We start from the raw sequence: 13,609 nt of genomic DNA on the forward strand, positions 1-13,609 counted from the left end.
GCTGCAGCAAAGCTGGAGCGAGTAGTTTCGATGCACTGCTGCTGGCAGCAAGAAGGAACTGAGGGTGGGGGGAGCGTGCAGCTCCCCTTATAGCGCACTATAGCAGCAACACTCTAGGGGTCACAGCAGTGCTCCCCTACGGGTATTGCCAAGGGAAAAACTTCCAGCACCGGTGCACGTGGCGAGCACTCACACCTACTGTGGAATACATATGAGCAAGCACTCGAAGAAAAAACTGCACATCCTTGAGGTAGTTACAGCTCTATTGTGTTACTTTGACAGGATATTGTCCTTCAGGAACTGCCCTATGCTGTTAGTAGCATTTGCAGATACAGTTAAAGGCCAAGCAGTATTTACCCAAAGACTATCTAAATGGGTTTCCAGTTGCATTAAATCACGCTAGATTGAGTTCACGCAAGCTGATTAGATCCAACTCCACCAGGGTTCAGGCAACCTCTGTAGCAAGACGCACACCCATTGCAGAGATCTGCAGAACAACTATATAGGGATCAGTCCACACTTTCATCCAACACTATTCCCTCTACAAAGCCTCCATATCTGACAGCTGCTTTGGCAGAGTAATCACTGAACAGGCCCAACCTCTTGATTATGAGGTCACTGTTTGCTAGTCACCAGAAGTGGAATACATATAGACAGGCACTAGTTAGTAACCCAACAGTAACTGGTTTTTTGAGATGTGTTGGCCACGTGTATTTCACAATCCAACCTCCTTCAACGCTCCTGCAGTCTTGTAATACCTGGATTCTGCATTGGTAAAGGAACTGAGCAATGGTTGGGGCCACTCCATTTATACCTTCAGGTGGGGTGTTGGCATGGACAAGGGCACTGGCATGGGCCCAGCTAGCACTTCTGGCCAAAAGAATCCAATTGTGTGGATGAAGAATGTGCACACTTGGGCTGGAATTCAGGTGGACAATTACCCCAAAACGAATTACCCAAGCACCCTAAATACATCCATGGTCAATTACCCACTGTGTAACAGAGGCATGTCAGATGCTGGAGAGGTTTTTTTTGTCCAGAAAGGTTGTCTAGATTTGGAATTGATGCCCTCCATTAGTAATTTGCAACTTCCTTGGGAAATTGTATCAGTTCATATTATGATTTAGTAATGTGCTGGTAGTGTCTTTTGTCCCTAGTGATTAATACAAGTGACCATGAATAGACTGGTCGCCATGGGGGAGAAAAAAAAAATTTTTTTTTAATGTTCACAAGTTCAACAGTGATTTGTAGATTTAAAAATTCCAAGCACTTCTACAATTTTGATGTCACTTACATCTTTATGTAGATAGGAAAGCCCCATGTCCAGGTTTCCTTTTAAATAATGAAAAACATCTCCCTCAAACTCAAAGGGATTAAGGGGGAAGTGCCAATCAACTGTGGCAAGGATCATGACCTCAAGTTGTGAAAGAAGTTACCCCCCTCTTAAAAACAAAACATTCCCTTCTTCCCCCGCCCCCAATGTTTTAAATTAAGCTGAAATTGTGACTAACAGCTTCAACACTGGGTTCTGGAACAGTAGAAGCTTCATTTCTCCACAGTGGAATGTACTAGCACTCCACACTCAATGGGGAGGAGCGGGGGAAATTATGTCCCCCAAGTCTCGGAAATATCCTTTTTGAAAGGCAAATTCACTAGGATTTCGCAAAGTGAACCTGAATTTGGCCATTAGTGATTAAGCCTAGCTTAACAGTTTTAAAAGCATGCAGTATAAGTTCCTTAATAAATAATTCCTTAAGATGTAAAATACTTCAATTTCCACTCACAGTCAAATTAGGTAGACGTGGTATATCTTGACCTTAGTAAAGCTTTTGATATGGTCTCGCATGACTTTTTCATAAACAAACTAGAGAAATGCAACCTAGATGGAGCTACTATAAAGTGGTTGCAAGATCCCAACAAGGGTGAAGTTGCCCAGACCTCCCTCGCACCCAGTCTTATTTCCTTTGTGGGAGGTTGGAGACTGACCTAGCACCATCTTTTTGGGCTTCTTGGTCAGAGTCATGGATGGGCACTGGTGCCGCCAGTGGATGGTCCCGGTGGGGCACTGCATACTGAGGTCATGGTGCTTGGCACCAAGTTGGAGCATTGCTCCAGTGCCAGGGTGAGAGCCAACTCCATAAGTAGTACTAGAAAAAGTATCACGCTCCTTAGTCCTTGGCTTGAAGGACTTGCAAATTTTGCACTTTTCACTGATGTACCCTTCCCCCAAGCAACAGACAACTGCTATGTGGATCACTAATGGACATGGGCCTCTTGGAGCAATCACAGGGCTTAAAGTCTGAGGATCGAGGCATGCCCTGTTTGGGACCTATAAAGACTAACTATAGCTAAGAGATTTACAAATACTAACAGAATACTATGTACACTGTAATACAAGAATTAACAAGTTCATACAAACGAGCAACAAAGCACTAGATGAAACAGCAACGGTTCCAGCACTGTCACTGGCTGCAAGAAGGAACTGAGGGTCGGGGGAGCTGGCGGCGCCCTATATACCGTAGCATGTGCGTGCCACTCCAAGGGCGCTGGAGCCGGTCCCCTATAAATACGGCTGAGAGAAAAACTTCCAGCATTGGTGCATGTAATGAGCACACCTAAGCTGAATGGACATGAGCAAGCACTTGAAGAAATTGGGTTTATTTAGTCTGGAAAAGAGAAGACAGAGGGGGGACATGATAGTAGTTCTCAAATATGTGAAAAGTGTTACAAGGAAGAGGAAGAAAAAACATTTTAACCTCTGATAGGACAAGAAGCAATGGGCTTAAATTGCAGCAAGGGAGGTTTAGGTTGGACATTAGGAAAAACTTCCTGTCAAGGTGGTTAAGCACTGGAATAAATTACCCAGGGAGGTTGTGGAATGTTCGTCATTGGAGATTTTTAAGAGCAGGTTAGACAAACACAGTCAGGAATCGTCTAGATAATACTTGGTCCTGCCACAAGCACAGGGGACTGGACTAGATGACCTCTCAAGGTCCCTTCCAGTCCCATGATTACCCGAAAGCCCCTCATGAAATAAAGAGATTCAAACTCAAAAATGCTTCATTCTTTCTATTTATTACATGTTAGAAATATTAACATCTCATGGTATCCGGTTTATCATCTAAATCCAGTCATAACCAACAAAAGAAAAATGTTAACCATGTTTCAAAATGAGCACTCTTACATTCATTTTCTTCCCTGTAACTTAAAGAAAAAATTGTTCAGCTGTACTAAATTCTTACGTTTGACTATTTGAAAAAAGGAATTAAAAATCTGCTTTAACAAGCAATTATACTGGTTTGTTAATCAAATGTATGTTGGCAGTTGTAACCACAATCAAGCCCACAGGTTGTTTTACTAATTTTCCCTTCTATCCAAAACTGTGTTTTTGGTTACTTTTATTTTTATATCTGGATATGTATGCATGTTTGTTCATCTAAGTTTAATAAGAAAAGAAATTTAGGGTTTGCTGTTTGAGAAAGTTCTTGCATTGTTTTCCTTATAACCCTCCTATGAATCCAAATAACTTCCTTCAGTTATTTTATATTTCAGAATGCTACTTAGCTAGAAGATTAAACTGAGGTCTCTGTTTAATTCCACTTAAGCTGAAAAAAGTACAGAAACTCTTCATTCGATGGTGTGCATAAACATTACACTCCATATATAGCAAAAATATCTTTTATTTATAATTTACATTTCCACAAGTGAAAATTGTACATTTTTTTTACATATACAATTCCATTCCATTAAATTTGCACGCATCTACAGTACTTTCACACAATCGACACCTGAAACTGTGCAGGCAATAAGAAATTCAAATACAAAAATGTATTTATTAACCAAATAATAGCTGGGGCCCTGCCCCATGAGAACATTTTATTTATATAAAAAGTATTTGCCTTCTAGAGTCAACACAGCAGCTCTTCTGTTCTGTAAAAAAATCATACCTCTCAGTTTAGTTAAACTGGTTCAACCTTATCAGTTTCTGTTTTAATATCTGTAGACGCAGGTGTGCTCTCTTCCATACAAGTAGCAGGGGTGTCGACAGGTTCTTCTTTGACTTTAGGACTGTTACAGGGCTCCTGTATTTCTTGTTTGACAATGTTCAACATAATATTTAGTGGGTTTTCCACAGGGGTCTTGCTGGGAGATGGTGTACAATCAAATGATGATGTCTGCCAAATGCAAATTAACAATATACAATTTTACATATCACTAAGACAGTCATTTCCTTTGTGACTAAAGGAGAGGGAGAAACGTTATAAATGTTGCTTCACAGGATGTGTTAATTTGGTTACTGAAAATGTAAGTTTCCCTCCTCGCCAAGATTCTTAAGAGAGTTGGTTTGTTCTGTAACATTCTTACCTTGGCAAATATAGTTTAAAAACAAACCAAATGCTCCCTAAATTAAAATTATTACATCAAATAAATAAGGGACAAATACGTAGTACAATCGTTTTCAACCAGGGATCCACAGACTGTGTCTAAGGGGTCTAAAAAAGGTTGTCATTACCATATAACAGTGGTTTTCAACCTGTAATAAGTCTGTGAACCCCAGGGGTCTACTATGTCTAAGATGTCCAAATGGGTTCGCATATCCATTTGAAAATTTTTTACAGGTCTGCAAACGAAAAAAGGTTGAAAGCCACTGATGTAGTATATTGCCATAAAGCACAGTACACTCCTCACTAACCCCAACACAACAATTTGAGTTCCTATATTCATTCACAGTAAACAGCTAATGGAAGTTAGGAACTAAAAACACATCAGTATTAATTTACACTGTTCAGCAAATTCTTCAGATTTAAAAGCTTTAACCCCATATACTTGACCTATATATTCAACTAATGGCTTCTATTTACTGCTGTTTGACATGCAAGATGACATGTTATGTCACAACATCAGAAATAAGCAATAAGCTTCCCAGCTAGTTCTGAATTATAAATTTGCCATTACCATCATTCTTGCAGTTTCTTGTCTAGTCACATGTGACAGAAATGGGTAGCATGCTCTGAATACATTCTCTCCGCACAAAACTATAAATCTCTCAACACAAAAATCAACCTCACAATAAAATGTTTGAGCAGAAATAAAAATAGAGATGCACTTGCCTTTTGGTAATCTTCATAACATGATGGATGGTAAATCTAAAAAAAGAAAAATCATGTGACTTCTCTACATATTTGAACACACAAATGCGTATTTTACAGCAGTTGCATAGGTTATGAAATTAGATTTGCAGAAGTTTTGATTATGCACTTCATTGTCTCATCCCCTAGCTTCCCTAAACATTCACTTTTGAACTAAAATCTTCCATGCTTAACTTCTAACGCCCAAAGGTAATCTGAGCAAAATATATCTTGTCTTTAATGCTGACCATAAATCTAATTTCTCAACCAAAACTTAATGGTAAAGTTATCAGACTGCATGTTCCACCAACACAAGGCATAAAGAGCAAGGAATGCAGTTTAAGCAGTTAATTCTCAAGATCCCAACTCCACTTATTCACACCCCTTGTCTGCCTCAATTATCTCCCTTCCCCCATCCGGAGACTCAGATAGTTAGAATGATTGATATAGCGTTGGTGTGACTTTCATATATTCTAACTACATATAAATATAACTTAAGAACAGCTATACTGGGTCACACTAAAGGTCCATCTAGCCCAGAATCCTGTCTTCCAACAGTCGTCAATTCCAGGTGCTTCAGAGGAAATGAACCGAACATTTAATCATCAAGTGATTCACTATCACCCATTCCCAGCCTCTGGCAAACATAGGCTCAGGACATCATCCCTGCCCATCCGGGCTAATAGCCATTGATGGACCTATCCTCCAGGAACTTATCTAGTTCTTTTTTGAACCGTTATAGTCTTGGCCTTCACAACATCCTCTGACAAAGAGTTCCACAGGCTGACTGTGCACTGTGTGAAGAAATACTTCCTTTTGTTTGTTTTAAACCTGCGGCCTATTAATTTCATTTGGAGACCCCTATATTTCTCGTGTTATGAGTCAGTAACACTTCATTATCTACTTTCTCCACACCAGTCAGGATTTTATAAACCTCTATCATATACTCTCTTAGTCATCTCTATTCCAAGCTGAAAACTCCCAATCTTATTAATCTCTTCTCATATGGAAGCTGTTCCATACCCCCAATCATTTTTACTGCTCTTTTCTGTTCTTATTCCAATATATATTTTTTGAGATGGGACAAGCAGATCTGCACCTCTTATTAAAGATGTGGGCATACCATGGATTTATACAGAGGTCATATGATGTTCTGTCTTATCTCTTTACTAATGATTCCCAACATTTTGTTAGCTTTTTTGACTGCCGCTCCATACTGAGTGGATGTTTTCAGAGAACTATCCATAATGATCTCAAGATCTCTTTCTTGAGTGGTATCAGCTAATTCAGACCCCATCATTTGATATGTATAGTTGGGATTATGTTCTCCAGTGTGCATTACTTTGCATTTATCTACACTGAATTTCTTCTGCCATTTTGTTGCCCAGTCACTCAGTTTTGTGAAGTCCCTTTGTAACTCTTTGCAGTCTGCTTTGGACTTAACTATCTTGAATAGTTTCATATCCTCTGCAAATTTTGTCACCTCACTGTTTACCCCCTTTTCCCAGATAATTCATGAATATGTTGAACAGTACTGGACATGGATTTATATCCTGGTGTAAGTGAGGTATGGTGTCAAAATATAAACGTTGACTATGGATTTTTTTCATAATGTTAAGGAAAAATTATATAAAGGGCTGAACTACATTAGTGATTATTGTAAATTGGTTTAAAAAATTATGTACAAGTTACTAAACTTATATCTACATGTATTTTATTTATGATGCTGCTGCATGGTGTGCTGAAGCCAAGTATATCTGAGCTAACCCCCATAGTGCTGATGTTTAAAGGTAACCCCCATAGCGCTGATGTTTTGGTGCACCACGGAACCTAAAAAGCAGCAGAGTAAACACTTCAAGAGTGAAGACAGACTGGGCTGCCCTCCACCACATGCCTATTTGCATATTCTTGCTATTTCCTCATCTACCCTGGCAATTAGTAACCCCAAATGTCACACATACAGAAGTAATATGCTCAGAATACCTTTTCCTCTACTCTAATAGCATTCTTTAGATGCCACTCTTCCTCTTCCTCATCCCAATATTGTTCAAATTGCTCTTGGCAAATTTCACAGCTCTGAAAGATGGAAAAGACACAGCTATGTAAATTTATAAACATTTATATAATACTTTTGTGCTTACCAGTTTCTAGAGAAGCAGCTAACTACAGTTTACTAAGAAAGGGGGACTTTTTGACAATCAAGGTAAATATACTGGAATACACTGCATTCCTATGTATGCACTGTACAGTTAAAAGGGTAACATAAATGGACACTAATTACTTATTTAATTGCAATTTGTGAACTATGGACTAATTGTAACTGACAACTAGATTCCACATTCTCGATTAACTGTTAGCATCACATGAAGTTACTACGTTTTCTAAATTAAAAAACGAAATCTCCAAGTTTAGAGAGGCTTTCATTCAGGGAAGGGATAGCCATCACAACAGTTTTCTGCAAAATCCTGTATGTAGCCAGTAGCCAACTGTTACTAAATTCAAAAGTATCAGCTAATCCAGGTAAACTTTTGACCATCTTGCTATTTTGCCAATTAAAACAGCTCATATTTGATTACATAACTTCCCTCCCTAAATAGAATTCAGAGATGTCTGTCATGATTTTGTTGCTATTTGGTTAAACACTTAGGTACTTAGCTCTTACTCAGCCCTTAATAAGGCCAATTTCTATTGGCCTCAATGGAAATTTCTCTGAGTAAGGCTTGTGATTTGGCTGACTGAGAATTTTTTCAGTTTGTTTGCCTCTGTCATCTCTCCTACTGCAACTCTGCTAAATACAAGCTTCAGCTTCCACATAGGTACATTCTAACCTGTATTTGTTAGATAGAAGGATGAAACTTTATAGTTTACATAAAATACTTAGGGATTTAAAAAAAAAGCCGTAAGACTGCTCAGAAATTAGACCTTTCCCCCTATGTAGGCTAATCAAAGACTAATTAAATATGCAAATTTACCTCATCCACTCCAGCTGGTCCAGCAGGAACACTTTGAAACTCTTTTTCTTTAGCAGCTTCTTGTGTCTTCAATACAACTTCTTCATGTACTTTTTCAAAGAACTGGCTCTTTGCACGTTCCTCTAGATCGGCTATTTCTTCAAATTCTATCCAGTCCTAAGGAAGTTAACAAAAATAACATTCAAGCCATCTTTTCATTAATCATAACTTTTACACATTTAAAAATATAGTTCCCCAAATTTTATATTTGAGAAGGTGTATGAGCATTTTTAATAAAAGATGTCAGTTTGACTGTACTGGAAACTGAAGCTCTCTCATTACAGATACAGCATAACAAGTAGCAGTGCAAGTTTCCCAACACTGCTCCATTGTGCTTCAAGCCTGTTCTAAAGGGACCGCTCTTTGGAGCAACAATGTAGTTTAACATCCATCCCCATTCTTATCATTGCTCTCTACTGAGATTATCAAAAGAGGCGTCAACGGTCTTAGACTATATTAGTTCCCCCATACCTTTCTTTTATGCTTTTATAGCCACTGTCAGAAAAAAGAGGAAGAAATCTGAGAGGATTAATTACCAAAGGTCGAATTCTGTGCTGATTTACATTCCATGCAACACAACTGAATTCAGTGCAATTGCACAGGGAATAATTTTGCCTTCTATTCATTCAGACACATACAGAGAAAGATATTATTGCATTACTTACTGTTAAACTGTAGTACCACCTCCTGTGAGTAACTTTTCTGCTGATGTCCTTTTCAGTGCGATTTTGTCGGTAATGCCAGTCCAAGTGATCTGCATATACGTCAGTCTGTGAAGTTGTAAACCTCATTCCACAGGAATAACACTGAATACCAGTGTACAGTCGATTTATAACACTATCATAACGGCTACAAGAAAAAAAAATTGTAAAGGCTTAACATTTACCAGAAAAGTGATTAATTTTTTTTTTTTAAAGGGTGAGAAAACATTCCAATAAAGTATGCTGGATTCTCATTGCCAACACAGAAAGGAGTGAAGCTAACTAACTAAAACAGGTGTGAAGCTAACTAAGTAAAACAGGTGTCCGGTAGAGTGTAGGTTTCCATCGCTTTCAAGTTTGTGACAGACCTAAAATGGATTGAAAGGCTGGACATTAGGAAAAACTTTTTCACTAGGAGGGTGGTGAAGCACTGGAATGGGTTACCTAAGGAGCTGGTGGAATCTCCTTCCTTAGAGGTTTTTAATGTCAGGCTTGACAAAGCCCTGGCTGGGATGATTTAAGCTGGGAATTGGTCCTGCTTTGAGCAGGGTGTTGGATTAGATGACCTCCTGAGGTCCCTTCCAACCCTGATATTCTATGATTCTATGAAAAGCAGACTGGCACATAATGTTAGCCAATTTAGATCTACTGGCTCCAATGAGCTAAAAGCAAATTGATGTGAATCCTAAACACATTCTGCAAACCTTTGTGCACATGAACTGTTCCACTGACTTCAACGTGTGTTTAAAAATATTAGATCCAATTAAAAAAAATAAGCATCTTGACTAAGAATTAAATGTTTATAAATATATTTCACAAGGAAAGGCTTTTATGCAAATGATATGACATTAATGAATCCAATGATGAAAATGACAGTTGTATCCCTTCTCCCTCCTTACTCTATTGTGATGTCTCTTCTACAATTAAATTCTCAAATTGTCTTGAAACAAAGACAATTAAACCACCTATATATTAGTATCATGATTACCCATAGCACACACTGAGCCCACATTAGAACACGTACTGTTTTAGTTCTTCAACTATAAAGTTAGTGAGGTCTGGGATGTCTTGATCCTCACTCTGCTCTTGGTCATCCTCCTCCTCCTCAGGAGCTGGCTGGGTAGAAGTTTCATTCACTTCTAGAAAGCACAGATGGAAAACTGTCAGTTTCCCAAGATGTCCTTCTGAAACAGTTCCACTTATTCAAACAATAAAATGAACATGATAACGCCAAACACAGCATTAATCAATTCAATCCAGTGCTGCAACAGCTTAAAACAAAGGTATACAAGTTAATAACTAGTCAACAATTTGAATTTGGGCAAGTGGTTTTCAAGTGACTTCTCTAACTCATCCAAACCCTTGATTTGGAAAGCAATCTATGAAAGACACAAGCTAAAGCAATTTCAAACACAGCCACATTTTTAAAAAATTGTTTTGATTAAAACAAACAACTGGGGGATGGTACCAAAGACAGACAGACTGATTTATTTGCAAGTCTGACTATATTAGTCAGTTAAAATCTACAAAGTAAACTGCTCAATAGCGGAAGTTTTAAAAGGAAGTTACCTATCACAGTTCACTTCATCATGTGTACCAAAATGGGCATTTCCAAATTATGGGACATCATATAAAAACAAAAGCAAGTTCTTGGTTTTATTTGCCATAAGAAAATCACTAAAATGCATATTACATAGAAAATTAGAGTACTTGTATATCAAGATTTTTACTGGGAGTTTTTCACTGCACTCTTGTGTTAAAACGGACAGTAAGAGCATAAATGCTATACATACGTGCTGAAGTGGAATCAGTAGTTTTTGACACTTTGAGGATTCCCGTTGAAAGCAGTTTAGAGAACAACTCATTTACATCAAGCTGGCCAAGGTGATTATCAGGATATGAAAGTGGAAGGGACCCTAAGGGAAGAAAAACAGCAATGATACGATATTTCTGATGCATTCAAGAAAATCAAGCCTTAATATAGGTCACCTTGTTTATTTTAATGATACTCATTTAAAATATTTTTTTTGAAAAGTTAATGCTTTAAAGAAATAGAAGTTGCTAAACACAGTTCTCTGTTTCTTACTCAACTACATTCCATTCTATACATCAGCACTAAGAATATTTATCACCCAAGTCACATGCTGAGAGAAAAGACTAGCCCTCAGACAGAAGCACCTCTATTTTGCCATCCTATTTATCTCATCTTTTTCTCTCCCCTCACTGCTACCCCCATTTTTCAGCTTTTCATTTACCAAATTGTTTCCCAATTGTTTTGCTTTGTGCCTTCCTGGTCTTTTTTGTTAGCCAGCTTCCCTTTACAGTCCCTCCGTCCCCTCATAGTATTAAGATTTCAAAGTGCTGATCTGTCTGCCACCCAAGGTACAACCAACCATACTTGCTCTACAGGTTTTTGGAATGTGTTATTTTCTTAGTCTGAATCTAGTAAATATTTACGCTTAATTATTTGACTTTGTTCACTTATTACATTCTGGAAGCCTTTAATTTTGGGCTCTGATGTGCAGGGGTGAATTGCATAACTTAGCATATGCAAATCAGCCCTACGGTGTCCCCATTTGTCTTCTCATACCCACACAAAAGCAGACCATTTTCAGCATCATGGCATACCAAAAAACATGTGGTTACATAAACTAATCAGGACGGGACTGATTGATACTTGAATGGGAGACCTCCACAAAAGAACTTCAAGTATTAAAGAAATTGTATTTATTAACAATTAAATGGCAATCTATCTTGAGTTCGTACTGAACCAGGACCCTAGAATAGTGCTAAGTGGCAACATGCTGTTGAAAGTACTATGCTGTCCTTTGGATGAGATGTGGATTACCTGAGTAGCTAAATTCTGTGGTTTCTGATTAATAAAGTCTGAGCACTAGTTTAAAATAGCCAGCATAAAAATTGTGTATATACCTGCTTGACTCTGAAAGTTTCCAGGATTTTGTGCAAGTACTGGTAAATACGTTTGTCCTTGACTGTAAGGTCCAGGTTGAGAAGATACAGATAGACCAGGAACCTGTAAAAGTAAAAAGTTATGTACTTTTCTCATAGCTGAATTACAAAATGTTCTTACATTTTACTATTAATTCCGAAAGTGTCCCCAGTACAGAACCACAGAAACGGAGAACTGGAAAGGACCTCAAGAGGTCATCTAGTCCAGTTCCCTGCCCTAGGAAGGACTAAGTATTATCTAGACCATCCCTGACAGGTGTTTGTCTAATCTGTTCTTAAAAACATCCAGTGACAGAGATTCCACAACCTCCCCACATAATTTGTTCCAGTGCTCAACTACCCTAATAATTTGGAAGTTTTTCATAATGTTCAACTTAAATCTCCTTTGCTACAAATTAAAGCCCATTATGCCAGTGGTCCCCAAACTTTTTACCTCACGCCCCTCTCTTACCCCTGGTTTATCTCCCTTTCCCCCGAGCTGGGGGCAGGAGCGAGACCATGGCTCCAGGAGGAGGGGACACGGACAGGGGTAAGGGGGCTGGGGCCGGTAGCCGAGGCCAGGAGCAGAGCTGAGTGGCACTCCCTCCCCGCACACCATGGGGGCTGGCCCAGGCCCCAGCTGTGCCCCCTGAACATTCTGCTCCACAGTTTGGGATCCTCTGCATTATGCATTTACCTATTTATATCCATGAAGGGGTAATGCTACCGTACGTTTTTGAAGGTTCCTTATAAATTAACACCACAGTATTTCAAACTATATTTTTATTGCCAAGTACTGGGGAGGGGGGGAGACCTAATGAAATGCACAAGTCCGTCCATGCTTACTTATTTAATAAGGGATATTTGTTTCTTTTAGCCATCAGGCCTGCACATTTTAAATTCATTTCCCAATACTGACTCATCATTGCTTCTTTTAAATTGTTCCTTTTCACCCAAATTGGACTCATTTTTAAGTAAACTCCAATATGAAGTAAATATATTCAGATTTTTAGCTGAAAATGTAAATGGTACCAGTTATACCAAAAAATAATGAAATCCAGGATGTCTCCAAAAAAGAAATAAATGCTAGTGAATTTCAGAGGGGAAAAGTAATTTTTTATAATTACTTCTGGTACAGTTTTGCAGAAGGCAGTTGATTAGTAAGTTCCTTCAGCATATATTTCTGGATTCATGCCTGTTAGCTTTGGTGTTCTTTAAAATTTTACCACCATCAGTGGTATGAGAACACCTAACTACTTGTATTCACTAAATTAGTAATTCTTCGTATCACATTCAACTTACACCCTCAGAATGAAGAATGCTTGTAGAATTCAGATTTTCTAATCAACTGGCTTTGTTAAAGATGTTTAACACCAACTCCTCCTACTGAAGAGGATTTTTGCAAGACAATAATCAATACTGAAGCCAACTGACCTAACCCATGGATGAAAGCTGTCTGCTAAACAGGCACTTTTTGTCCAACAACTAGTTTGAGTGTGCCAAAATCCCCTATTTCCTAACAATCTTCCTCCCTCATGAGGGCACTAAATTCTACAGCTCTAATAGGGCTAGCTGAAATAAACCCTGTATGCACTACATACCCTACACAAATCCACACCAGCTTTGTCCTACTTATCTACACTTGTTAGGTAGCATTTGGCCTTTACTTCTTTTGCAGAAATATCAGGAGTGTTTATATGCACCTAAGTTTAACGTTTTCCGTGGAATTCATTTTGTGCAAAGGGTAGTTAAAATACTGCACATGATTTATAACTTCAATCCCACCTACTTTTGCATTCAAGGGCATAGTGGAAATAGA

At 38.5% G+C, this 13,609-nt stretch overlaps 1 protein-coding gene across 1 annotated transcript in view; it reads right to left on the reverse strand.

Moving 5' to 3' along the window:
• Positions 1-3,054: 3,054 nt before the first annotated feature.
• PCF11 (PCF11 cleavage and polyadenylation factor subunit) overlaps positions 3,055-13,609 on the reverse strand; it is a 30,501-nt gene continuing 19,946 nt past the window's right edge. The window contains exons 9-16 of the mRNA XM_032770666.2: positions 11,773-11,875; positions 10,635-10,757; positions 9,866-9,980; positions 8,806-8,989; positions 8,102-8,257; positions 7,113-7,205; positions 5,112-5,147; positions 3,055-4,175 (exon numbers count right to left, since the gene is read on the reverse strand). Of these exons, the coding sequence (XP_032626557.1) occupies positions 3,960-4,175; positions 5,112-5,147; positions 7,113-7,205; positions 8,102-8,257; positions 8,806-8,989; positions 9,866-9,980; positions 10,635-10,757; positions 11,773-11,875 (1,026 nt within the window). The 3' untranslated portion in view covers positions 3,055-3,959. The remainder of the gene's footprint in view (positions 4,176-5,111; positions 5,148-7,112; positions 7,206-8,101; positions 8,258-8,805; positions 8,990-9,865; positions 9,981-10,634; positions 10,758-11,772; positions 11,876-13,609) is intronic.

This window comes from Chelonoidis abingdonii, chromosome 1 (genome assembly GCF_003597395.2).
Source record: "Chelonoidis abingdonii isolate Lonesome George chromosome 1, CheloAbing_2.0, whole genome shotgun sequence".
NCBI lineage: Eukaryota > Metazoa > Chordata > Testudines > Testudinidae > Chelonoidis > Chelonoidis abingdonii.